Raw genomic sequence first — 27,861 nt, 5'->3', positions numbered from 1 at the left:
GATTTGAATCTGTGAAGTCCTGACCCCAGAGCTTTACTTCATTATACCACACTGTTCCTTTAAGATAGTTTGTTGCAAAATGTATCATTACTAAATTGCTTTCAGGGAAGGAAATTTCTATTTTTTTGGCTCAAGACATAGGGAAGCATATCCTGTCTAGGTCATGCCCTGTTGCTCCAAACTCCAAAGCTACATCAATGTTCTCTGGAGGATTCTTCTTGCACTGAATATTGATGGCAGTGAATGGTTCATCTGACAGGGCCAGAAATCCAAATCAACAGCTGTTAAGCACCTAGTGTTCACAAAGCAACATGCTTGAAAGTTTTCATTTACTTGGAGATATTAAAATGCCATTCTGCCTTTATTTCAGGAAGTGATTCCTGCATTGGAGAATTCAGATTCACAAAAAATTTTTCACTGTTTGACTTGGGCATGTGGAATGTGCAGAGGGAGGTGCTCAGTACATACTAGGCATAGAACAGAGTTCGATGAACTAAACTGAATTACGTAAAGATACACTGGCTGTTTGACATCCAGTGTTAGGAAGGTACTATTCATTTTAATTATTTTTATGTATTTTTTGAATTTTGGAATGATCTGAGTTGCTCCAAATATTCTAGACATCTAAATGCTATTAAAAACCTTTGAAAGCTTCTAGAAAGTGATTTAAAGCACATACATTTTTTATTTAAGGCACATAAATTATCTTAAGTCACTACTGAAGAATTAGATTTTAATTTGTGTAGGTCAATGGGCAGAATTTCTCAGGTAAAATCTTCATGATTTATATATGTATTTATATATAAATCTTGAAGTTTATATATGCAATATATTATATAATATGGAAGTTTATATATACATATGAAAATGTAGGTAAATATATGTTTCTGAATATATATATATTCACACACACATATAGCAGTCTTGGCTATGTTGTAAAAAAACACATCTTTTGTATGGAAAAATTATTTCGTTGGGCAAAGAAAGAAAAAAGTCAAACTTATTAGTATTAGTGGATATGTGTGTGTGATGTAGACCCAGTCTTAGGTTAATTTACTGTTTGTTTTAGTCTTCAGCTGGTTTGAAGTTTCCAATAAAACTCATGAAATAACAGCCTCCTGTATTTAAAAAAAATCATCAGTTGACAGCCTACAGGAGCTGTAGACACATTTGCTTTTACATATCCATTAATAACTCCGCTTGACAATTTTCCAATCACAAACTTTCCCTTCATTTAGAAGTTCGGGCCCTATTTTAGCCACCGATTCTTCTGTGTCTCTCTCTTTAGGAGTTTTGAACAGTTTTCCTTGAAATAGAAAGTTTTCTGAGGATTATGCAAAAGCTATTTTTTTGTTGTTGTTGTTTTGAGGTGTTGGGTAGGTGGTTTCAAAGAACAGGAAAGGAATGGATAGCATTTTTGTATTCTTAGAGAAATATGGGGAGGCAGGTGAGGATCATGTCAGGGTTTTTTTTTTTTTTTCTTTCCCCTCTGAGCACATTACAAATGTTGATTTCTCAGACGTCCAGTTGTCGCGGGGGTGCGGTGTGGTCCCGCACGCTTGAGCCTCATCTCTGTCCTGCTTTCCTGCTTTGCCTTCCAGGTTCTGCCGCCAGACCTTCCACTGCCATCGGCCTCTGCAGGAGGAGCCAGACGCCCGGCGCTCTTCAGAGCACCGGCCCGAGTAACACAGAGCTCGAGCCGGAGGAGAGGATGGCAGTCCCAGCAGGCGCTCAGGCACACCCCGACATCCAAAGCAGACTCCTGGGCGCGTCCGGAAATCCCGTCGGAAGAGGCGCGGTTGCCATGGCGCCGGAGATGCTCCCCAAGCATCCTCATACCCCGCGGGACAGGAGGCCTCAGGCGGACACCTCCCTCCATGGCAATCTGGCAGGAGCGCCCCTTCCTCTGCTGGCCGGTGCTTCCACCCATTTCCCCTCCAAGAGGTTAATAAAGGTTTGCTCCTCAGCACCCCCCCGCCCAACCCGGCGTTTCCATACGGTTTGTTCACAGGCCCTTTCTAGGCCGGTGGTGAATGCTCACTTACATTGACCGCTGCGAGGGAATTGTTCGGCGAGTGCTGCCCATCTTCAAATCAATGCCTGCTCAGAACAACAGAAAGGGCCTCAGATGTACTGGTTTCCACAGAACCATTGTTAGGCTTTTGTGAAGCATTTTTGAACCTAATAAATAATGTCAAAAGTCCCTAGCGCAGCCAAAAATGTTCCTTTTGAAGCATCTCTAATAGTATTTTTGTTCTGCGGTGTCTCCCAGTGTTACAAAGAATTTGTGCCTCACAATAGGGATGGGGTACATCGCGTGCCACTTTGCAGCGTGCCTCTCGGGATTGTGAGGACCCCTCTTTGTTTTGCTTTCGCAGGTAAACGGTTTCACTTGCCAACTTCGCCTTTGGCTTAAGGATGTTTTCTAAGGGCCTTTAGAATTTCTAAAGAGAGGTTGGGAAAACATAATTGAATGTCTGTAATTTAATAATTTACATGAAATTTGATTACTCCTGATGTGCCCAGGGGAATTTTTCATGTCGTATTAAGGATTTAATGTCAGAAACCTGAAGCTGGACCCCAGTTTGAGGCCCTGAAACACTTGGAACCAAGTTTAATGTAAAAGAGGTGCTGAATTTGCTGATTTGTAATACAAAAAACTGGAGCAGCTTAGGGAACCTTTTATCAAACTGGTAATTTTAGGCAATACCTTTTATTTTGTTAATATAGCAGCTTTTCTTAACGGTAGGATTCTGAGACCAACTTCATCAATTGATTTTATGAGTTTAGTTTTTCTCTTTTTAATATAGTAGGGTTTTTTTCCCCTTCAGAAACAAAGAGAAGTCAATGTGACCGATATGCATACATGCAGTTTTGCACTCAAGTTCCTTGAAATTTTCCCACAAGCTTGGATTCACAGAGTTTGATAGATTGAGGTTGTCAAATCTTACTGCATTTAAAAAAATTTTTTTTTCTTCAGTTCAAATTAATATACACAGTATGATTACATTTAAGACAGCATAATGTCTCAAGTCCAAATTTAAGTCTCAAGGTTTTGAGAGGAATGAAATGTTATAAGCAATAACTTCCTAACATTTAAGAGTCTGTTTAGTCCTTTAGAGACTGAAGACTGTTTACTTTTTTTTAATATTAGCATGCTTTAAGAATTATGCACTTTAAAGAAAAATGGAATCGCTAAACTTTAGAGCTTTCTTGGTTCCAGATTAATATGATTTTTTAATAATAAATATGCTTTTATTTTTATTCATTTATTAACATGGTTTATTATAAGACAATGTACAGGTTATCAATGTTGATTGCTGTGGTTTCCTGAGGATATAATGGCATGTGCTTACCAGAGTTCATGTGACAATCACAAATTCAACTTCATGCCATTTGGTTGGAGATAAATGTGTTAGGCAAACTCATGGACTTATGTAGAAGTTTGATTCTGGGATATTTTAATTTGCTATTTAATTTCGAGTTAACACAACTGATTTTTTTTAGTTTAAGACATCATTACTTTAAGTTATTTTAAAACAATTAACCAAAAATTTGTAATGGTCAATTTCAAGAATAGAAAATGTACTTGATATAGTAGATGGATTCCTTCAGCTGTAGAAGTGCAAATTCCTGAATTTATTAAAAATGCAAAACAGAAGGAGAGATCCTGTTCAGAATTCAGAAAAGGAATACAGGCTAAAGACATAAAATATGTGGTATTCTAAAGAAGTTTCCCAAAGTGTGTTTTGTGAAACACTGGTATAAGAAAGATAGTTTGTGAGATGGAGAGTCCATAGATAAATATGTCTGAGAGATACCCACCATGCACCCTCTTAGAGAGTCATAGTAACATTAGGTCCCTGAGAAATCCCATAATAAAAAAAATCTGATAAACTCTGTTTAACCCAATGTCTAGCAACCTTATTTAATCATGGAATCCTGATAGATTTGTGTGTGTGTAAACACATACGTGTTTTTGAAAAAAACTTATCAGTACTTTGTACCACCAGTGTCCTATGCAACACCCTTGGGAAAAAATTGCTCAAAACTCTGTTCTAAATACACCAAAGTCTATGTAGATTTGTAGGGTTCAAAGTAAGGATTTCTTTTCAAATTAGTGAGGTAAAAATCAGGGCTAAAGAGAGAGCACTTTGAGACCCTATTCTTCCTTGGAGCAGTGTAATGAGCTGTCTCTGTTTATTTGTCCTCATTTTGGATGCACATGTTTGGGAGAAAATTAGTTGACCCAGCCCTGATCATGCTCTTTAGTGATGGATGAGAAGCATTTTCAACTCTGTCATCGTCATGGGCTGGAGGGGTTCAAGTCCTTTGGAATGACAGCTTCTTTTGTACTATAACTTAGACACAAATGCACCAAGGTAAATGTAGTGAATTCTTTCCCAATACCATTTGTTCTGAAAACAGTGCTAAATTAAACGGTAATAACTGAGGATGAATCCATTTAAGGAAGTAAATATTTTTATATGTAGCACAGGCAGTGAAGACTAGAATGAGGTCCTATTGTATAAAACATTTGTTTCATAGGTTCCGAGTTACAGTTTTCCTTTATTTCTTTATGTGGTTTGACTTATGGCTATGTTGTATTACCACACACTGTAAATATCTTTAAGGAACATAATATGCCACTTCATGGAAAAATATTTTTATGAAAGTTGCATTAGAAAATAAATATTGAGAAATATACAAATTTGGTGCACTGAAGAAACTAAGTATCTAGGATAATCTCTAGTGAATAATGTTTACAAATAAGGGCTCTTTTTATAATATATAAAATAATAATTATAATAACAGCTAATATTTATTGCGTATCGTACTAGAGACTCTCCTGTTTAACGTGTATTAATTCATTTAGTCCTTATAATGGCTTCACGAAGTAGTTACTATTATCTCCATTTCATAGATAAGGAAGCTTCATCTTTAATGATAATAATGATACATATACAAATATTTTTTTAAAAACTGTATAATATGTTATTTTATACATAGAGCTGTATTATACAATATATTATGAAAGCTAGTATATATGCATATATGAATATATTTGTGTTCCACCTACAACTATAAATCAGTTTTTATACCCTGCGGTTGGTACATAAGTGAGGTGAGAATAGAGACTCTACTTATATCCCCTCACCTCCTGATTATACAGTAGAGAACTGGAAGTGATAATTGTGGGTTGACAACATAGCATATGTTTGAACTCTTTGATGAACAAAGCATAAGAGATTATTGTCACATAGTTCTTTTTATTTGAAACAACATTATCCCTGAAGGCTCAGAAAATAAGGGAAGGAAAGGTTGTTTTGAGGTTTATGAAAGATGGCAGCACTTTTAAGATTATTGGAACTGACCAAAATCAGACTTGTGAAAGACATGGGATGTTGTAGAGGGAGGATTAAGGAAAAAGCTAAGGTACTGGGGCTGACCCAGATCTCAAGAGCCAAGGGTGCATTCCTATAAAGGTGACCTGAACTCAGCGTCACTCCTACCACTTGGCCAGAGTGTCTTCGCTGTTAAATTGGGATTACAGTAGTTTTTTCCAATTCTGTGAAGAAAGTCATTGGTAGCTTGATGGGGGTGGCATTGAATCTATAAATTACCTTGGGCAGTATGGCCATTTTCACGATATTGATTCTTCCTATCCATGAGCATGGAATGTTCTTCCATTTGTTTGTATCCTCTTTTATTTCGTTGAACAGTGGTTTGTAGTTCTCCTTGAAGAGGTCCTTCACATCCCTTGTAAGGTGGATTCCTAGGTATTTTGTTCTCTTTGAAGCAATTGCGAATGGGAGTTCACTCATGATTTGGCTCTCTGTTTGTCTGTTATTGGTGTATAGGAATGCTTGTGATTTTTGCACATTGGTTTTGTATCCTGAGACTTTGCTGAAGTTGCTTATCAGCTTAAGGAGATTTTGGGCTGAGACAATGGGGTTTTCCAGATACACAATCATGTCATCTGCAAACAGGGACAATTTGACTTCCTCTTTTCCTAATTGAATACCCTTTATTTCTTTCTCCTGCCTGATTGCCCTGGCCAGAACTTCCAACACTGTGTTGAATAGGAGTGGTGAGAGAGGGCATCCCTGTTTTGTGCCAATTTTCAAAGGGAATGCTTCCAGTTTTTGACCATTCAGTATGATATTGGCTGTGGGTTTGTCATAAATAGCTCTTATTATTTTGAGATATGTCCTATCAATACCTAAGTTATTGAGAGTTTTTAGCTTGAAGGGTTGTTGAATTTTGTCACAGGCCTTTTCTGCATCTATTGAAATAATCATGTGGTTTTTGTCTTTGGTTCTGTTTATATGCTGGATTACATTTATTGATTTGCGTATGTTGAACCAGCCTTGCATCCCAGGGATGAAGCCCACTTGATCTTGGTGGATAAGCTTTTTGATGTGCTGCTGGATTCAGTTTGCCAGTATTTTATTGAGGATTTTTGCATCGATGCTCATCAGGGATATTGGTCTAAAATTCTCTTTTTTTGTTGTGTCTCTGCCAGGCTTTGGTATCAGGATGATGCTGGCCTCATAAAATGAATTAGGGAGGATTCCCTCTTTTTCTATTGATTGGAATAGTTTCAGAAGGAATGGTACCAGCTCCTCTTTGTACCTCTGGTAGAATTCGGCTGTGAATCCATCTGGTCTGGACTTTTTTTTTGGTTGGTAGGCTATTAATTATTGCCTCAATTTCAGATCCTGTTATTGGTCTATTCAGAGATTCAACTTCTTCCTGGTTTAGTCTTGGAAGGGTGTATGTTACTTTAAAGTTCATATGGAACCAAAAAAGAGCTCGCATTGCCAAGTCAATACTAAGCCAAAAGAACAAAGCTGAAGGCATCATGCTACCTGACTTCAAACTATACTACAAGGCTACAGTAACCAAAACAGCATGGTACTGGTACCAAAACAGGGATATAGACCAATGGAACAGAACAGAGCCCTCAGAAATAATACCACACATCTACAGCCATCTGATCTTTGGCAAACCTGACAAAAACAAGAAATGGGGTAAGGATTCCCTATTTAACAAATGGTGCTGGGAAAACTGGCTAGCCATATGTAGAAAGCTGAAACTGGATCCCTTCCTTACACCTTATACAAAAATTAATTCAAGATGGATTAAAGTCTTAAATGTTAGACCTAAAACCATAAAAACCCTAGAAGAAAACCTAGGCAATACCATTCAGGACATAGGCATGGGCAAGGACTTCATGTCTAAAACACCAAAAGCAATGGCAACAAAAGCCAAAATTGACAAATGGGATCTAATTAAACTAAAGAGCTTCTGCATAGCAAAAGAAACTACCATCAGAGTGAACAGGCAACCTACAGAATGGGATAAAATTTTTTGCAATCTACTCATCTGACAAAGGGCTAATAGCCAGAATCTACAAAGAACTCAAACAAATTTACAAGAAAAAAACAACCCCATCAACAAGTGAGTGAAGGATATGAACAGACACTTCTCAAAAGAAGACATTTAGGCAGCCAAAAGACACGTGAAAAAATGCTCATCATCACTGGCCATCAGAGAAATGCAAATCAAAACCACAATGAGATACCATCTCACACCAGTTAGAATGACGATCATTAAAAAGTCAGGAAACAACAGGTGCTGGAGAGAATATGGAGAAATAGGAACACTTTTACACTGTTGGTGGGACTGTAAACTAGTTCAACCATTGTGGAAGACAGTGTGGCAATTCCTCAGGGATCTAGAACTAGAAATACCATTTGACCCAGCCATCTCATTACTGGGTATATACCCAAAGGACTATAAATCATGCTGCTATAAAGACACATGCACACGTATGTGTATTGTGGCAGTATTCACAATAGCAAAGACTTGGAACCAACCCAAATGTCTATCAATGATAGACTGAATTAAGAAAATGTGGCATATATACACTATGGAATACTATGCAGCCATAAAAAATGAAGAGTTCATGTCCTTTGTAGGGACATGGATGAAGCTGGAAACCATCATTCTCAGCAAACTATCACAAGGACAAAAAACCAAACACCGCCTGTTCTCACTCATAGGTGGGAATTGAACAATGAGAACACTTGGACACAGGAAGCGGAACATCACACACTGGGGCCTGTTGTGGGGTGGGGGAGGGGGGAGGGATAGCATTGGGAGATATACCTAATGTAAATGACGGGTTAATGGGTGCAGCATACCAACATGGCACATGTATACATATGTAACAAACCTGCACGTTGTGCGCATGTACCCTAGAACTTAAAGTATAATTTAAAAAAATTTTTTTAGAAATTGGGATTACATGTTTTGTTTACTGCAAAGGATAACTTGGGGACGAAATTTGCTATAAAATGAAAGCATTTTGAAAAGTAAGAGTGGTATCCAAATTCAAATCATTATTTTATGACTAATATCAGCAATAATTAGTACATATATTATCGTTATTTATGCAGGGCTGATATAAGAGGTTATAGATCTAACTGCCTTACACTGACATTGAGCACAATTTCTGCTGACTGTGTCATCATGTTCCTCTCTAAGAAGTTTTTATATACTATATCCTTTACCTTCATTCCATAACTGTGAGGTCAGTAGTATTATCCCATTTACCAATGAGGAAAGTGAAACACAGGGAGACAAAGCAATTTGGCCAATGACTGCCTCCATCACTCATGCTCGCAAAGATTACAGTACAATGTCTTATTCAAAGCAAGTTATATGTTTAAAAAAAAACAATGTATGCAGTTGATGAATTTACAAACTATTCCATGAAGAACCTCCAATTTAGAAAAGTTCAGATTGGGGTACAGGATGCCACATGGTATCCTCCAAATGTGATCTTTTAGTTCAGCTCTCTATAAAAGACTCTAAAACTACCCAGACAAAGGAAGGGATGAAGTAATGTTTTTGTAACTACAAATGTGATGTTGAGGATTTGTAGTCACACAGGGACACAGGAAAGAGGTTGTTGTCAAGAGAAGACTCAACCTCAAGAAGAATGCTCTAACCCTTTACTATGGAGTAATACATAGCCATAAAAAAGAATGAGATTATGTCCTTTGCAGGAACATGGATGGAGCTGGAGGCCATTATCCTTAGCAAACTAACACTGGAACAGAAAACCAAATACCCCATGTTCTCAGTCATAAGTGGGAGCTAAATTATGAGAACACATGGACACATGAAGGGAAACAACACACACTGGGGCCTTTTGGAGGGTGGAGGGTGAAGGATGGGAGGAGGGAGAGGATCAGGAAAAATAACTAATGGGTACTATTATGCCTAATACCTGGGTTATGACATAATCTGTACAACAAACCTCCATGACACAAGTTTACCTATGTAACAAGCCTGCACATGTATTCCTGAACTTAAGAAAAATGCTGCAGAATTCTTAAGGTGTATGGGGTCCCTCTTGCACAGTCCAAGATCTTTGTGAAATATAATTCTCTGCATCCATCCTTTTTCACAAGGTTTTTTCTTTTTCTTTCTTTCTTTCTTTTCTTCCTTCCTTCCTTCCTTCTTTCTCTTTCTTTCTTTCTTGCTTGCTTGCTTCTTTCTTCTTTCTTTCTTTCTTTTTCTTTCTTTCTTCCTTCCTTCCTCCCTTCCTTCTTTCTCTTTCTTCCTTTCTTTCTTGCTTGCTTGCTTGCTTGCTTGCTTGCTTGCTTGCTTGCTTGCTTGCTTCTTTCTTTCTTCTTTCTTTCTTTCTTTCTCTCTCTCTCTCCTTTCTCTCTTTCTTTCTTTCTTTTTCTTCTTTCTTTCTTTTTTTTTTCTGCCATGTTTAGGCTTCCCACTACTGCTTCCTCCATACTCCCATGCTCTGTGTTTTCCCTCCTCTATGGGAATCAATCCAATTTTGTAAGTCAGTGATATTGACAGATATTGAGATCATGAAGCAGTAATTGGGTCCTTACCATCCTAGGTACTCTGCAAGAGATCTGAGAAATTTGATTCAACTCAACCAGTAGTTATTGTACACACCATGTACAAGGCACTGGCCTTGGTGCTGGGGTTGTCTACTAAAAAGGACACAGTCTTCTTCCTTGACTAGTTCAACCTAGTGCAAGGCTTAGTTCTTTCACTTATTCATTCTAAAATATTTACTGAACATCTGCTATGTGCTGAATGTGTTGTACTGGAGACAGAATAGTGAAGAGCCATTTTAATTCAGTGAGACCTAGATAGTGAAACATGAAATAATGACACAATGATATTTAGGTCCTTTGATGATAATCCTTTAGCCACAGTTGTGAGACCCAAAATCTCTGAAATTTTAAAAGTTCATTTTTCTGTCAATTATGAGCCAAACTGAACACATGAGTATTCTCACTCTGGGGAATACTCCTGTATTTCAATGAAGACGTAGTAATATATTTGATGATATGGTTCTGCCTTGGACCCCCATGGAAAGTGTTAAACAACACGTGATTTATGCACCATTCCATAATATGTAGCTTACAGCCATAATATAGAAAAAATCCTAAATTCTGAACTCAACCAGCCTGGAGGGTTTTGAAAAAAGGATTTTGAAGTTTTAAAGTGAGTAAGTGCAGTAGAAAGTTAGAGAAGGGAGAGATCAGTTCTGGTGGGAATAATCATTGAAGGCTTCCTGTAGAAGAATTTGAACTTGATTTTGGAGTGTGGAGGATTTGAAGGGACAAAATAGTGGATAAAATGGAAGTAGCAACCAGGGACTGATCAACTTTCGTGGTACCTGAAGCTTATACATTTTGAGGGGAGCTCTTTCAGGAATAGAATACAACATTATAAACATAGTTAGGTAGAGGAAACGGTCCTTACAAACAAAGGACCCTTCAGCTCATTTTATTTGTTTTTTTAATAAATCCATCTCTGAGTAAGGCAAAAGACATGGGGATTTACCTTATAAAGTGAAATATACCTGCAGATATATGTTGATTCATGGAGGAGAGAAAGAGGAGACCAGAGATGGGTTCCTGAAAGGGAAGGGAATTAATCTTATTTATTTTCTTTTTGAATTGTTTGAGATTTTGGAAATTGATAGTCAAAAAAGGCATCTTTTTAAAAAATTTGGGCATAGTATGTGTGGCTTTTGGAAAACAGCCTAAAGAGATTTTAAAGAATGAATAAATTTTTTATTGAATTCACTTCAATGAATTCTATGGTGTTTTTCAGAGTGAGTGGCCTTTTCTAGTTTTCTCATGTTTGACTCTATAGCTAGTCAATTGCTAACATTTAAATATTTGTCAATCATAATTATTTTAATGTAGTTAAATGGAAAACTCTTTAAAGAAGAGAAAAAGCTGCGTTTCATTTTGAAGTTTACCTTTTTAATAGACTATTTAGGGATATATTTTCTTTAGATTTCAGAATATATGCATGAATTTCAAAATATATTTAAAGATGAATACTTTAAAATTAAAATGGAGATTTCAGTCTTATTATTAGTCAGTATACCTAGCAATACTCTTTTCCAAAGCATTTTCAAAGCTATACAAAATAATTCATATTTACTCAAAAAGAATAGTAACATCACCAAGTGCTGTTAAGAATCAATAAAAGTAACTAAGTAATACTGATGGTGTTGATTGCATCCTTACTGTATGTTAGGCACTATTCTGGTTCCCTTATTGTGGAACCCCTGCTTCCTTCCTCCTTTCTTTCTTTTTGGTCTTCTTTTTTGTTTTTAAGCCACAAAGATTTGATTATTATTCTTGCTTGGTTACTTTTATTTATTTATTTTGACAGCTTTATTGAGACATATTTATATATCATATAATTCACCCATCTTAAGTGTACAATTCATGAGTTTTTCATATATTCACAGGTATGTGAATTTGAATAGAAACCCTGTACCCTTTAGCTGATACCCTGCTTTCCTCTGCAACACCCAGCCCCAAGCAACCACTATTCTACTTTGTCTCTATAGATGTCCCTATTCTGGACATTTAATATGAATGAAATCATATAATATGTGATCTTTTGTGACTGGCTTCTTTCACTTAGCATGACTTTAAGGTTCATCCATATCATATTGCATGCCAGTGCTTCCTTCTTTTTAATGGCCAAATAATATTCTACTGTATGGACATACCACATTTTGTTTATCCATTGATTGGTTAATGGACATTAGGGCTGTGTCCACCTTTTGACTATTATGAATAATGCTGCTATCAACACTCATGTACCAGTTTTTGTGTGGACATATGTTTTCCTTTCTCTTGCATGCAGTGCTGTGGTAGGAGATGAGCAGGACTTGTTTTCCAAGCACCAGTCATGACCCCATCGATCAAAACAAGATCTGGTTAAAGCAGGATGCAGTAAAGAAACCAGCCAAAACCAGCTAAAACCAAGATGGTAACCTCTAGTTGCTCTCACTGCTCATTATACGCTAATTACAATATGGTAAAATGGTAAAAGACACTTCCACTGGTGCCATGACAGTTTACAAATGTCATGGAGATGGCCAGAAGTTACCTTATATGGTTTAAAAGGGGAGGAACCCTCAAGTCTGGGAACTCCCCACTCCTTTTCTAGAAAATCTGTGAATAATTTGCCCCTTATTTAGCATGTGATTAAGAAGTAGCTATTAAGTATAGCTAGCCAGCTATCTGTGAGTGCTACTCTGCCTGTGGGGTAGCCCTGCTCTGTCTGTGGAGCAGTCATTTTCCTGTGCTCTGTTGCTCTAACATACTTGCTTTGCTTTCACTACTCTGTCAGCTTGTTCTTGAATTCTTTGCTGCATGAAGCCAACAACTGCTGTGGGCTGAGGCCCAATTTTGGGATTCCCCCGCCTTGGTATCTCCTTCAATTTTCCCAATACCTCTATGGTGTATTGTTGTTATCCTCTTCTACACAACGGGAAACTCAGAATAAAGAGGTTACTTGTCCAAAGTCACACAGTCTTTTCAAGGCAGAGCTGGACTGTAAGCCTAGGCAGGCTGACCAGAATTTGCCATACGCCTTTTCTCTGTATCAGAATTTCTCAGATGGACTTCTAAGTTTTCTTTACTCAGGATATCTAAGAAATTGCACAAAAGTTTGCTGTTTAAATATACCCAACCACCTCTAGCCATTTACCAATCATATGACTAAATATTATATTTTCTTTTTTAAAAAAAATATTTTATAAATTTAGGGGTACAAGTGTAGTTGTGTTACATGCATGTATAGCATAGTGGTGAAGATTGGGCTTTTAGCACATCCATCACCCGAGTAGTGTACATTGAACTCAATAGACAGTATTTCATCCCTCACCCCCCTCCCACCCTTCCACCCTTTAGAGTCTCTAGCATTCATTATTCCACTTTGTATGTCCATTCTACACGTTTTCTAAAGTGCATCCAGAAAATAGAATTCTTAAAAATGTATAGCGTGCATGGAATTAACACCACTTTTTTCTGTTTAAACCACATTTTCTTACTTTGCCCTAAATTGCACTTACCTTTCTATAATGTGTGGGCAGACGTTCGAATGGCAAAGACCATCCCCAAAGTGTCCATTAATTAATCCTCTTGGGGTAAGTCCTCTCCCCCCTTAATTCTTTGGGATGAAATCAGAAATCAGTATTGTGTGTTAGTTCCTTCCTTCCCACACCTCCTCTAGGTTAAAGTTGAATTCTTTGAGATCAAGATTTTTTGTGTGTGTGACTTTAACAATGTTCTCTTCACATGTCCTTGCATAGGCCCAACAATTGCTTGTTGACCCATTTTAACCTCTTTTGAGCGTCATCTTCAAAGTATAACTGTCCTTGACAATGAAAGAGACCTTCCTATTGTCTGGTCCTTCCAGGCGATCTTTAGCATGGAGCTCAATGGCTTTCAGATGGAGGAGTTGGCTAGAGGAAGGAGACAAAGTAAGCTGTTATTCCTGAGTGACTTTGCTAAAGTTTCCCTTTTCTCTCTTAGAATGGTGCATTTCTATAGAAGATGACAGACGTTTTGACAGGTGCAATATGCTTTGAACTGTTGTGTCTGATAATTCTTTTGTCTTGGGTTTTCCCAGCAGAGTGGTACATCTTAGGATGCTGATATGCATATTGTTTGCTTTTCATTTAGTGTGGTGAAGCCGTCCTTCTTGCTTTCCTTCCACTTCTCTCTTTAGACCCTCTGCATGCATGTCACTAACCCAGATGGGGAGGCAGGCATTAGTGCAGGAAGCTTTCCCTTCCCCTTCCTTCCCCTTTTCCCCCTCAAAATGAAAATCACTTTTTGCATAGTTTTCTCATTGTTTACAAAATGAAAGAGAAAAAAAGAAGTTACCAAAAGGCATTAAGAAAAAGCAGAAATTATCTATAGCTTAATAACCCAATGACAACCACTATTTACATTTTGGAGCATATCCTTTCATACATTTTTCTTAGCATATTCACATATAGAACTATTTGTTCAAGAATGAGCTCTTACTACACACTTTGTTCCATAAGCTGTTTTTTCCCCCATCACAATGAACTGTTGACATCTTTGCAATATCAACAAACGGTGATCTACATTAGCATTTTAAACACCTATAGAATCTTTTATTGCATCATTGTAGCATAATTTAATTAGCCAATTTGCTATTTTGGAACATTTTAATTATTTGCAAATTTCACTATAGGAAAAATTTTTGTGAATATTGTCACTATAGGAAAAATATTTGATGAATATATTTTATGTATAATTGTTATCTGCTCCTCTAATTATTTTTATAATGTGAATTCCTAAAAGTAAAATTGCAAAATGCATGCAAGATTTAACTTTTGGTATCTTTTCTGTCCAAAAATATTCCTAAGTATTTTGTCTGATATGCTCTTTGACTCACAGAACTTAAAAAATGATAATATTAGTTAGAAAATATTTGGTCCAAAACAAAAATGGACATCAGAGATCCCAAATAACATGATTTTGCCCCTTTGTTTTGTCATGATGAATTAGATCTACACAGATTTTTCTGCTTTGGTATAAATGTGGGAGAATTTTTATCTGACAAATTAGAGGACTTCTCTTCAGGCATTAAGACTGGGGCTTCCAAATATGTAATATATTAGTACTACCTGTTCTATATCTAAAGCAATAAGATAATAGAACCTTAACACTGCTCAGTTTGTTTTTCCAAGTGATCTTTTGTGTATTTCTATTAAATGTGATTGTTGCCCAACACCTTATTCCAATTATGTCTAAAAACAACAGACTGAACCAAGATATGAGGAAATTGTTTATAAAAGAAATTAAAAATAGCCCTGCTCCTTGTAATGAGTGATTTTACTTTTTTTGTTCAAGTTTATATTATTCTTTAGTACTAAAAATTTCTAGAATCTGGCAAAGAATGAACTAATAAATAGGGAGTTCAGGATTTGGGTTTTTTGCTAATAAAAAATAGTTATAGGAGATTTTGAGATGTTTATCCATCATTCAGAACCTTCTGAAGACACTTTGACTTATAAATAAAGCATCTTACCATGTAAGCAGTATCAGGGGACATGAATGAAGGGCAAAATCTTTTACAAGTCTAACATAGTGGGATGTGGTTTACAGAGCATCTGAAAAAATAAAAATATTGTGCTCTGTGGAAAATGATGGAATATAACATCTGTGTTTTGGATTTTAAAAGGGTGAAATTATATTTAAATGTTTATTAAAAGTGACAGGTAAAAGTGCTTGCAGTTTTCAAACAAGGACACATTAAATGAGGTAAGGTGCTAAACGTAATTTTATTTCTAACTTGGTTCTTTCTTGTAAACTCTATGATCAATTTATCCCATTTCTTTGGTGAGTCCTACCCCTCCTTTACCAACACCTCCTAGATTTTGTTTCTTTTACTCAGACTCTACACAATTTGCACTGAATTCTCGTTATGAAAAATCAACTGAGATTGTAACTTCTGTTAAGTTACAAAATCCCTAATGCTTTAATTTAAGCACCAGGACACCAGGAGTTCGGAGTGCTGTGGGTCGTGTGATCAATTGACCTGTATCTGGGTTCTGTGATTCTGCCTAGTAACAATTGATTAATGGTGTATGGTAAATTTGGGAGAATATCTCATCAGTTCCCCGAGTTTGAAAACTTCCTCATTATCTTGGGCCTTTCACTGCTGCCCTTAGAAAATTTTACTCACAAATTAGGTTGAACAAAGTCTTCTCAAAGAAATTATTTTCGCTGTTTGGTCATCAAGGAGGAGAAGGCTTGATGGTCATTTACAACATTGAAATAGGGAGGCAAGTGGCCATTAGAAAGCAGGGACATCATTCAGGTTTCCTTCCTCTTTGCTCCAGCTCTGGGCTTTCAGAAGAAGCAATGTAACAAAACTATCACTCCAGTGACAAGTTGGTCTCAAACTTTCTCTCTCTCTCTCTCTCTCTCTCTCTCTCTCTCTCTGTGTGTGTGTGTTTGTGTGCGTAGGTTTAGAATTTCTGATTTTTGTAATGGGATAGCGGTTATGAGCACTTTTTTGTTTTTTTTATTATTATACTTTAAGTTTTAGCATACATGTGCACAACGTGCAGTTTTGTTATATATGTATACATGTGCCATGTTGGTGTGCTGCACCCATTAACTCGTCATTTAGCATTAGGTATATCACCTAATGCTATCCCTCCCCCCTCCCCCCACCCCACCACAGTCCCCGGTGTGTGATGTTCCCCTTCCTGTGTCCATGTGTTCTCATTGTTCAATTCCCACCTATGAGTGAGAACATGCGGTGTTTGGTTTTTTGTCCTTGTGATAGTTTGCTGAGAATGATGGTTTCCAGCTTCATCCATGTCCCTACAAAGGACATGAACTCTTCATTTTTTATGGCTGCATAGTATTCCATGGCGTATATGTGCCACATTTTCTTAATCCATTCTATCATTGTTAGACATTTGGGTTGGTTCCAAGTCTTTGCTATTGTGAATAGTGCTGCAATAAACATACATGTGCATGTGTCTTTATAGCAGCATGATTTATAATCCTTTGGGTATATACCCAGTAATGGGATGGCTGGGTCAAATGATATTTCTAGTTCTAGATCCCAGAGGAATCGCCACACTGTCTTCCACAATGGTTGAACTAGTTTACAGTCCCACCAACAGTGTAAAAGTGTTCCTATTTCTCCACATCCTCTCCAGCACCTGTTGTTTCCTGACTTTTTAATGATCGCCATTCTAACTGGTGTGAGATGGTATCTCATTGTGGTTTTGATTTGCATTTCTCTGATGGCCAGTGATGATGAGCATTTTTTTTTTTTGAGACGGAGTCTCACTCTATCGTCCAGGCTGGAGTGCAGATATGATGTTGTGTGATTCTACTCTTTTCCCAGCTTTACCAACCTCCCTTTACTGTACCCAACACATTCCTGTTCAGAGTGCTTTCAATTATTCATGACCATCCTTTCTTTTTGCTAATTCCTAGGATATATCAACTTATTCCAATTTGCTTCCATATTCTATGATCCATTTCATTTTATGTTTATGTCAAAACTTGTAAAAGAGGGACAAATATATCCAGAAGTTGAGAGATATTTTGATTGTAAAAAGCACCACACACATTTTTCCTCTCTATTGCAAAATAATAGTAATAATAACAATAATAGTAATAATGATAATAATAATGGCTAAAGTATACTGATTATTTACTATGTGCTAGGCCCTCTGCTAAGCAGTTGATACATACCTCACATTAAGTCTGAGTCGGTTACTATGGTATTATTTTATATATGAAAATAAAACAAGACTTAGTGGGTGTAAATATAATTCATGACTGTCTTAAAATAAGAAATAGCTAAGTTGAGGCCTGACTACACGGGCATCTATTTCTAACAATTGTGCTAGTAACTCCACTCTATGCTACCTCTTCATGTGAAAATACTCTGTTCATTTATTTATTTATTTTTATTTTATTTATTTATTTATTTATTTATTTATTTATTTTTTGAGATGGAGTCTTGCTCTGTCACCCAGGCTGGAGTGCAGTGGTGCAATCTCGGCTCACTGCAAGCTCCGCCTCCCGGGTTCATGCCATTCTCCTGCCTCAGCCTCCGCAGTAGCTGGGACTACAGGTGCCTGCCACCACACCCAGCTGATTTTTTGTTTTTGTATTTTTAGTAGAGATGTTTCACCATGTTAGCAAGAATGGTCCCGATCTTCTGACCTTGCAATCCGCCTGCCTTGGCCGCCCCAAAGTGCTGGGATTACAGGCGTGAGCCACCGTGCCTGGCCTCATTCATTTATTTTTTTCAGCACATATTAATTGAGCGCCTACTATCTGTTTAGCACTGTTTTAAGTACTGAAAATTCAGCATTAAGTAGACAAAAATCCCTGCTTTCACAGAGTTATATTTTCAGTTTAATGTGAGTAAATTTATATCTACTTCAATGTTTGTGTCAATTATTTTGGGGGACTAAAACAATCTTCTCCAATGAAGATGTGTGTTACCATATACAACGAAGCTGCTTTTCAGCTATTTGGAGTTGCTGTCATTTGGCATCAGACTATACATCCAATATTATTCAAATAATTTATCATATTACCTTCCCAGTGATGTGTTAGAAGTCTGATCTGAAATTTGCTTTGATAATTCTTTTTTTTCAAATAACTCTCCTTTTTGTAATTCTTCTATCAAAGGCTTCTTCCTTATCATTAAACAGTTATTTGTATTCTATTATACTTGTGTATATTTATAATTTAATGGCAAGGTGACATAGTGGAAAGAATGTGAGCTTTGGAACTAGAAAGAGGTATATTCCAGTCCTTAGAGGCTAGATCCTTAATCTCTCTAAGCCCTAATCCAAGTTCCAAATCTGTAAAATGGAGGAAATAATTCTTACCTGGCTGGATCCTTAGGAAGGTTAATAGTGATATATGAATTGCTTCAAGTTTAGTGCTTAGCACAGAGTAGATCTTCATGAATATAACTTATTATGATTATTTTTGTTGATAGCTCAGGTTTTCAGGAGCTATGATTCTTCTTTAATTGCCTATGATATAGAGAGCAATCCTTATACAACTAAGTATCTTCCAAAGTAGATCATAAGTCAGTAAACAGCAGTATCCAGGAGGCTTTTCCATATGTACTGATGTTCTAGTTCATGAGTTCTTCTGCCTTTGCTGTGTATTTAAGCCAGAAGCCAGGGCTTTGTTATGAGGACTACTTGCTTTGAGCATTGATCCTAGATAAGGGAATCATTTGCTTAGGGAACAGTGAGAAATCCAGGCCCCACTTGTGTGTTAGGCACAATAGGTACAGAGCCTAGCAGCCACTATACTATCCAGGGCTCCATGAAAATGTCTTAATTTCTTTTAAAATTAAAAACAAAATGAGTGTAATCCAGCTTATATTATAGTAGTCTTTATACCATTTCAGTAGGGGCCCACGAAAGCAAAAGGATTTAGGACCCACGAAAGTCAATTGTGGCTCTGTGGGAAAACCCATGAGTTTTCATAGAGCCGCCTTCCAGGTATCTCTGAAGTGTGTCCTGGATATGAATTCATTTATTCCTTCAACAAATATGTAACAAAGGCCTACCATGTTCAAAATATTGCTCTTGGTATTAGCGATACTGTAATAAACAAAACTTCTTACCTTGTCTTTTAATAACCTTGGGTAAAATATTGCCAACACCCCAAATTCCTGGTCTTAGAATAATTATCTTGTGGTCTGGGTATTGCTAGGCCCTAGTGACTCTCTGATGATGACTTGTCTTTGCTACCAGGCTCAGAGAGCTACCTGTGGGCCGACAATGTCAGTCACTCATCCTCGTGTCTCCAAGTGACAAGTAGAGCTCTATAAGGTTGGTGGAATGATTATCGAATGTTTCTCTGTGTTTCTTTTCCAGTTCATTCTGCTTTTTCTTCCCCAACAATTTGTCCCAAGTCAATACAAGGATTATCATCAATGGATGCTACTTGTTAACAAAACATTCTTTTCTCTGTGCTTCCAAATATAAACAATGTACTAAAAATAAGAACTCCCGATATTTATATCTATAGCAGGTTTAAAATTTCAGAAATAAAAGAAGCCCTTGCCATCTTATGTAATGTTCTTCGAGACAGCCCTAATTAGGAGCACTCAGGTGTCACACTCAGGTGTAGTAGAACTTGGGATAAGTTCTATCACAAGGTATTGACAAGATTCTGCCACTCAAAATTTTTTCTCATCCCAAAAGTACCTAAACAATGTCTTAAGTGAAGTTGACAGAGTGCTTTCATGCTATTTTTTCCTCTCGTGATAATTAAAATGGTCTTTGAACAAAATATGTATTGCGTTTGCCCAGAAAATTGTTCAAGCTATTTTTTCTTGTTCTGTACCTGAAAGGAGACAGGCTATTCACTAGCTCATTCATCCATTCAATCATTTACAAAACATTTATTGAGCAGCTACTATGTTTCATGGAAGGAGTTTGGCACTAGGAACAAATTGGTGCACAAAGACATTGCCTTTCTCCTTAAGGAGCTTTGTGCCAGTGGGTGGGAGATAGATGATGCTGTCAGAAAGCATAATAGGAGAAAATGACTTAGTCAGAGGCCCCAAAGGAAGGAAATGGGAAGTGGAAGAGTATTTCAGATGTGAGCGCTGGCTGGTCCAAGACTCTGGAGAGGAAAATGAGCTGGCATGCTGGAGGCTAGTGTGTCTGGAACACAAGGAGTGAAGGGACTGTGATAAGAGGTGAGGTGGATGAGTTAGTGGAGGCCAGACCCCAAGTGCCTTGACACCTTGTTAAGGATTTTTATTTTCTTCTAATAGCAATGGAGAGTCACTAAAAGGTTTTAAGCAGTGGGATGGGCTCTGAACACAGAGCAGAGAGTAGATTAAAGCAGAAACAAGCAGTCAGCCTACAGGCCATGCACTGTGGTCCAGAGAAGTGATAATGGCAACTTGGACCAAGACAGTGATTGTAGAAATGGACAAATGGATTCACAGATACCATTCACTGACTTTGGTGTTCTCTGGCAGCACCTTACTCCATGCCTACGTGGTATACTGATGACATGCAGAGGCACAGGATAAAATGCTAGGGAGCTTTTACAATTCCAGATGGCAATTTAAAAATTGTTTTATATTAAAAAATAGAATATGAAATAGAATGAAACATTCATTTGACATTTAAAGATAAAACAGAAGACCTCAAAGACATTTTCTATTTGGGCCAGGATCTGTTAGGCTAAACCTCCTGGTTTCCCTTTGTGTGTGTGTGCATGTGTCATTTGCCTCTGACAGTAGTTTCTATGGAATAATTTGAAAAATGCTGTGTTGAGGTGCTACCATCCTCCAGACCTTGGGTAGTTCTTGTCTCTTGATAAATGAATCTTGAAAAATCCGAAGGTTTTCAAAACTCAAAGTGACTCTTTCATGGGAAAATACCAAAAATTGGGACAGAGGACTCAAGAATGCCACTCACATTACATTGCAATAGCAGGTGTTGACCTTAAAGACAAATTAAAGCTGACCTTCTGCTTTACATACTTTAACTAGAGTCCTCATCTCTTTTTTTCATTGTACAAATCACCATAATAACAGCATATAGCCATGTATTGCTTAATCATGGGGATCTGTTCTGATAAATGCATCATTAGGTAATTTTGTTATCATGTGAACATCACAGAGTGTACTAACACAAACCTAGATGGTATAGCCTTCTACACACCTAGGCTAGGCTATATGATATATCCTATTGCTCCTGGCTTACAAACCTGTACAGCATTTTACTGTACTTAATACTGTAGGCAATTACAACACAATGGTAAGTATTGTATCTAAACATATCTAAACATAGAAAAGGCACAGTAAAAATACAGCATTATAATCTTAGAGGACCTTCATCATATAAGCAGTCTGTCTTTGACCAAAATATTGTTATGCAGCACATGACTATATTCTTGGCATTTCTCCCATTTCACTTCCTCTCTCATCTTGCTTTTTAAGACAACAAGGTCTTTATGTATTTGTTCTATTATTTAGATTTATTCTTATTTGAGGATTTTCTTTGAAGTTAATGTTTAATGCAGGCACCAATTTAACTTGATTACCTTATAGAATCAGAGACTCCTTAATAGTCGTTACATCATTTAGGACTCTTGATTTTAAATGACCAGAAGTGCAATTCTAATAAACATAACTAAAGAAGAAAGCTTATTGGTTCATATAACTCGAGAATACGGGGATAATTGAGGCATGGCTAAATCTAAGAATTCAAGAAATATCAAGAAATTTTAGGATCGATCTCTTTCTTTCTTTCTTTCTTTCTTTCTTCTTTTCTTTCTTTCTTTCTTTCTTTTTCTTTCTTTCTCTTTTCTCTCTCTCTTCATAGTCTAGTTGAGTTAGTTGTGTGCTTTTTTTTCACACTAGCAGGAAACAATGGCTCACACATGTAATTCCAGTGACTTGGGAGGCTGAGATGGGAGGATCAATTGTACTCAGGAGTTTGCAGTTGCAGTGAGCTATGACTGCACCACTGCACTCCAACCTGGGCTACAGAGTGAGACCCTCACTTAAAAAATATATATTAAAAGGCCAGGCACGGTGGCTCACGCCTCTAATCCCAGCACTTTGGGAGGCTGAGCCGGGCAGATCACGAGGTCAGGAGATCAAGACCATCCTGGCTAACATGGTGAAACCCCATCTCTACTAAAAATACAAAAAATTAGCCAGGCGTGGTGGTGGGCGCCTGTAGCTACTTGGGAGGCTGAGGCAGGAGAATGGCATGAACCCAGGAGGTGGAGCTGGCAGTGAGCCGAGACCACACCACTGCACTCCAGCCTGGGTGACAGAGTGAGACTCCATCTCAAAGAGAACAAAAACACGTCGGGATGATACAAAAGTAGCATAAAAGAAAAATTATAATTCCCATGTTTATGCTTATTCATTTTATATAGAAAGACAAGGAGTACAAGGGTGGGTTAGGTGAAAAGTCACTTGGAGTCTTCGTTTTACCTCTCTCAGACTTAGAGATAATCTCAATTCTCTTTCCAAATAGTAAGATTCTTGCAATTCTGGGTAAAGAATCTCGTAAATGTAGAATTGCTCTTTCAAATAGACATCATCTTAGTGACTGATTACTTGGTTAGAAAATCATACAGTCAACTCAAGTATGAAGTATTAGCATTTTATTTCTATGTAAACTTCAACTGTCAGTTTAGATGCCACTTCTTCCAGGAAGTCTTCCTAATCTACCTCCCTCTCACCCTCCAGCAAGGTTGGGTTAGTGGCCTTTCCATGTAGATGATAGTTCAGCATTTGGACTTCGGAGATAAAGATTTTAGTGTTGGAAGTCCACATTTTCCTCTCAGTGGCTGGGTGATCTGCAAGTCACTTTCTCTTCCCTTGGTGTCAGTTCTCACTCCATGAGCTGAAGAGAACAACTCTAATCCATAGGTTCGTGTGGTGGACTAAGTGGGAAAACCTTGGTAAAGTTCTTAGCACCGTGCTGGCTGCTCAGAGCAAAACACTCAATAACAAATAGCTTTCATAACTAGTATTATTTATTTATTGTATTTTATCCTTTACTTGTTTCTGTCTCCCCTACCATTCAAGATTTTTTTGTGTGTGGAGATGGAGTCTCACTCTGTCACCCAGGTTGGAGCGCAGTGGTGCAGTCTCAGCTCTCTACAGCCTCTGCCTCCCCAGCTGAAGTCATTCTCCTGCCTCAACCTCCCGAGTAGCTGAGATTACAGGTGCATGCTACCATGCCTGGCTAACTTTTTGTATTTTTAGTAGAGATGGGGTTTCGCCATGTTGGCCAGGCTGGTCTTGAACTCCTGACCTCAAATGATCTGCCTGCCTCGGCCTCCCAAAGTGCTGGGATTACAGGCATGAACCACCGCACCCGGCCCCACTCAAGATTTGAAAAATGAAATATACTTCTTTTCTGTTGTTGTTGCTCACAGCACAGACCCTGCCACTGGATTACATGTGAATCCCTGCTCCACTACTACAATCTATATGACCCACAGCAAATCACCTAATCTGTAAAGCCTCTGGTTCCTTGCCTACAAAATGTGGGTAATAGCAGTATCCACTTCTTAGGTTATTGTAAGAATGAAGTGAGGTCATATTTGTCAAGGGCTCAAAAGAGTATCTGGGACATTGTACATATTCAATGTTAATTATTAATATTATTATTGTTGATGTTGTTAAATTCCTAATGCCTCTATCAGTGTTCAGTAAACAGTTGGGCATCAACAAATGTTTCCTGATCAACGAATGGATATTTTATACTTACCCTGTCATATGCTTTCACTTCCAGTCTTAGTTCCCATGTTATTAGCCTAAACAGAGCACCATGAAAGCAGAAAACCTGTTCTCCAATAATTACAACTTATGTCTGGGTTACCTGCTGTCTCCATGCCATGGTGTCCCATCTTTCAACATGAGAGAGAGAAAGCTGGACTCTTTCTCCTGCCTGTATTCAAACCCATAAGAGGCATCAGCTTTAACATTTCAAGCTAGCGTTTCAGGAAGAGTAAATTCATCTTCAACCACACACCTAGTCATTTTCAACCACACACCTAGTCATTATGTTGACATCTCATTTCCTGCTCTCTCATGACACTGGTTTTTCTCTATCAGTGATTTCTGACAGGAACAGTGAACTAGCATGTGTGGAAGGTGAGTTCCTGGGGAAACCAATTTTGTTAGCAATTTCTCTTTCTGCCAGCTGTAGCTTCCAAACATTGCCTATATTTTTGCTTTTATTTCTATATCTATTTTATATAAAACAGCAAAATATATACATCAATAAGTATATAAATACATATACACACATATATTTAACAGCTTTATTGAGATATAATAAAAACCCTGCATATATCTAATGTATGCATTTTGATGGGTTTGAATACATGCATACATCTGAGGAACCATTACCACAATCAGTGTAATAAACATCCATCACCTCCAAGTTTCCTCCTGCCCATTTGGTGTGTGGTGGTGGGGGGCAGTAAGAACACTTAACTTGAGATCTACCTTCTTAAGAGCATTTTAAGCATATAATAAAGTATTGTGAACTATAGGCATGATGTGGTACAGCAGATCTCTGGATCTTATTTTATCTTGCATCATCAAAACTTTATACCTACTGATGATGGAATATTATTCAGCCTTAAAAGAGAAGGAAATCCTGCCTTAGGCAACAACGCAGATGAGCCCAGAGGAGATTATGTTAAGTGAAATAAGCCAGGCACAGAAGGACAAATACTGCCTCCCACTTATATAAGCTATCTAAAGCAGTCAAACTCAGATGCAGGGAGGAGAATAATGGCTGACAGGAACATTCAGGAGGGGAAAATGTGGAGTTTCTACATGCCTATTTATCAAAACTTGGCTGTCAGGTGCACTTACAGTGGTAGTACTGAGAGAAGCCATTGGATTTATTTTGGAGGAATCGCTATTAGATTCTTTGGAAGGAACAGGCCAAAAATACGGAGTGAGTTTCCCCACTTAGAGCCCCAGTGAAATGTCCACGTTGCTATTAATACATGAGCAATGGAAGAAGAGCCTGTCTTGTTCATCTCTCCTGCCTGCTGTTTCACGTCAGCACATACCAAGGGGTGATGAGACCACTCACCCAGCTCACCTGTGCTGACTGGCAGGTGCCACGTGCCCAGCCACAGCCCAGTGCAGGAGTGGAGATGAGCTGTCCCCATTTTATCCCAACAGCTCTCCTCAACACAGCCCCTTCTAATGCTCCCAGCATGTCCTTTCCATATGACTGGGCAGACCCCAGCTCTACAAATCACTGAATGCTCAGTTTGCAATATTACACTCTTGGGCTTTTTTTGTTTTTGCTCTTTTTTCTGTCTTAGTGGAGAAAAAACAGAGATGATTTTTAAAGTGTATTTTGGTTCAGTGGAGGATAAAATGATTTCTAAAAGCATCTTTTGAAACGAGCTAGTTTCATTTTCACAGAAAATCCACATGGCTAAGGTGGTTTTAAAAAAACCCTTAACATCTGGTAGACATAGCCCCCCCATTGTTGCTCCCACACCATATTTGTTATTTGAGTACCCTTTTTCTAAGGTTTTCATTTTTGAATCAGTTTGTTAAGTTCCTTCCCTACCATCCACTTTTTGTTCTCAATAAATATCTTGATGAAATTCTGGGTGCAATTCCTTTTTTTAATATATTGAGCAATTTTCAGAAAGAAATTTACTTTTAAAAATCTTTCAATATTCTATCCATGAATGTGATTTATTCTTCAACTTATTTAGATATTTTCTGTATCTCTTAATAGAATTAAAAAATTGTGCTCATCGGGTGCAGTGGCTCATGCCTGTAATCCCAGCACTTTGGGAGGCCGAGGCAGGCGGATCACGAGGCCAGGAGATTGAGATCGTCCTGGCTAGCACAGTGAAACCCCATCTCTACTAAAAATACAAAAAATTAGCCGGGCGTTTTGGCGGGTGCCTGTGGTCGCAGCTGCTGAGGAGGTTGAGGCAGGAGAATGGCGTGAACCCGGGAGGTGGAGCTTGGGTGAGCCAGGATCACACCACTGCACTCCAGCCTGGGTGACAGAGTGAGACTCCGTCTCAAAAAAAAAAAAAAAAAAATTGTGCCCATCAAGATCAGATGAATTTTTATTATATATCAGTGGTTCTCAAGTGTAATCCAGAAACTACCAGAGATCTCTGATACCCTTTTGAGGAGTCTGTAAGATCAAAATACTTTTCATATTTACATTAAGAAATTATTTACCTTTTCATTCTCATTTTCCAGAAGCTAAATGAACCATAATGCAGAAGCAGATACGATAGTTTAACCAAACATTAGAGATTTGCAGAAATGTAACATAATGTCATTCTTCTGTTTAATTTTTTTGGAAAACATAGTTACTTTTCATTAAATAGTGTTATTTGTGTTATAAATTAATAAGTTTATTATAATTTTTGAATTAATGTACAGTTATTCTTTCTATCCCCCTTTCCATATGGTACTTTTTGGAAGGAAGTCATCATGGACAGGCCACACAGAAATTACAGGGAGCTATGGTTCTTCACCTTGAAGAGTGAGTATCGCTTGGTATGATTTTGCTAGTGTAAGTTGTTGAATTTTGTTTGATTTTGTATCCTGCAATCTTCCCAAACTTGATTAGTAATAGCACTTTAAAAAAATTTCCTGTGTTTTTATTGTAAATAATTATACTATCTAATTGTAAAAATTTTATTTCCCTTTCACTCCCTTCTCTAATTTTTAAAAATATTTCAAAAACTAGCACTAATCTCAACTCTACTTCAAGTATCATCACCAATTGACCTAAAAGTAACATTAATTATCACATATTATCAATTCTAGAAGGAGGATGATGAGGAGGGCTAAATCAAAAACAACTATGAAAACTCCTATCCTGTTCATCAATTGCACAAATAGACTGAATAACAGCCATCCTAACCTACAGTGTACTATATTGGTCAGCTTTCATTACGTTATGATAATAAATCACATCACTCCCAAATCTCAGAGGTTTACAAGATCAAAGATTGATCTATTTTTTGGTCACCTTTACCTACCCCATTGGTTGTGGTCGACAGCAGCTCTGTCTCCTTTCTTTGGGATCCAGATGGAAGAAGCAACCCCTAGCTGATACATCGCCTTCTTATGGCAGAGGAAAAAGCACAATGGCAGAACTACAGGGTAATTGTTAATGCTCCTCCTTGGACATGGGACGGTCACACTTGTGAACAATGGGATGGGAAGTTCACTCTTGCAATGGGGAGAGTACCAGGGAAGAGGTCTCTAGAGCTGGGCCTAGTGCAGAGGGTGGTAAGTAATTATCAAGGATTAACATTAGAATCTTCCGCAAACACTAGGAAGAATAATAATTATGGGAGTCATCAACTTTGTTTGTTTAGATCCTTAAAGAAAACGAGTGAAAAGTTTTTTCATTAAGTATAATGCTTGCTGTAGGTTTTTGGTAGATAG

General features: G+C 37.7%; 1 protein-coding gene across 5 annotated transcripts in view; it reads left to right on the top strand.

Moving 5' to 3' along the window:
• Positions 1–27,861, top strand: part of C10H12orf42 (chromosome 10 C12orf42 homolog) — a 457,931-nt gene that overhangs the window by 197,602 nt on the left and 232,468 nt on the right. For all 5 annotated transcript variants that reach the window (XM_055096056.1, XM_055096055.2, XM_034934354.3 and 2 more), the window contains one exon: positions 1,602–5,005. In XM_055096056.1, the coding sequence (XP_054952031.1) occupies positions 1,602–2,050 (449 nt within the window). In that variant the 3' untranslated portion in view covers positions 2,051–5,005. Of the gene's footprint in view, positions 1–1,601 lie in introns of those variants that run through there.

The sequence above is a fragment of the Pan paniscus genome, chromosome 10 (genome assembly GCF_029289425.2).
Source record: "Pan paniscus chromosome 10, NHGRI_mPanPan1-v2.0_pri, whole genome shotgun sequence".
Classification (NCBI taxonomy): Eukaryota; Metazoa; Chordata; class Mammalia; order Primates; family Hominidae; genus Pan; species Pan paniscus.
Note: the sequence above shows the minus strand (reverse complement) of the source record. Positions and strands in the feature narration are given on the sequence as shown.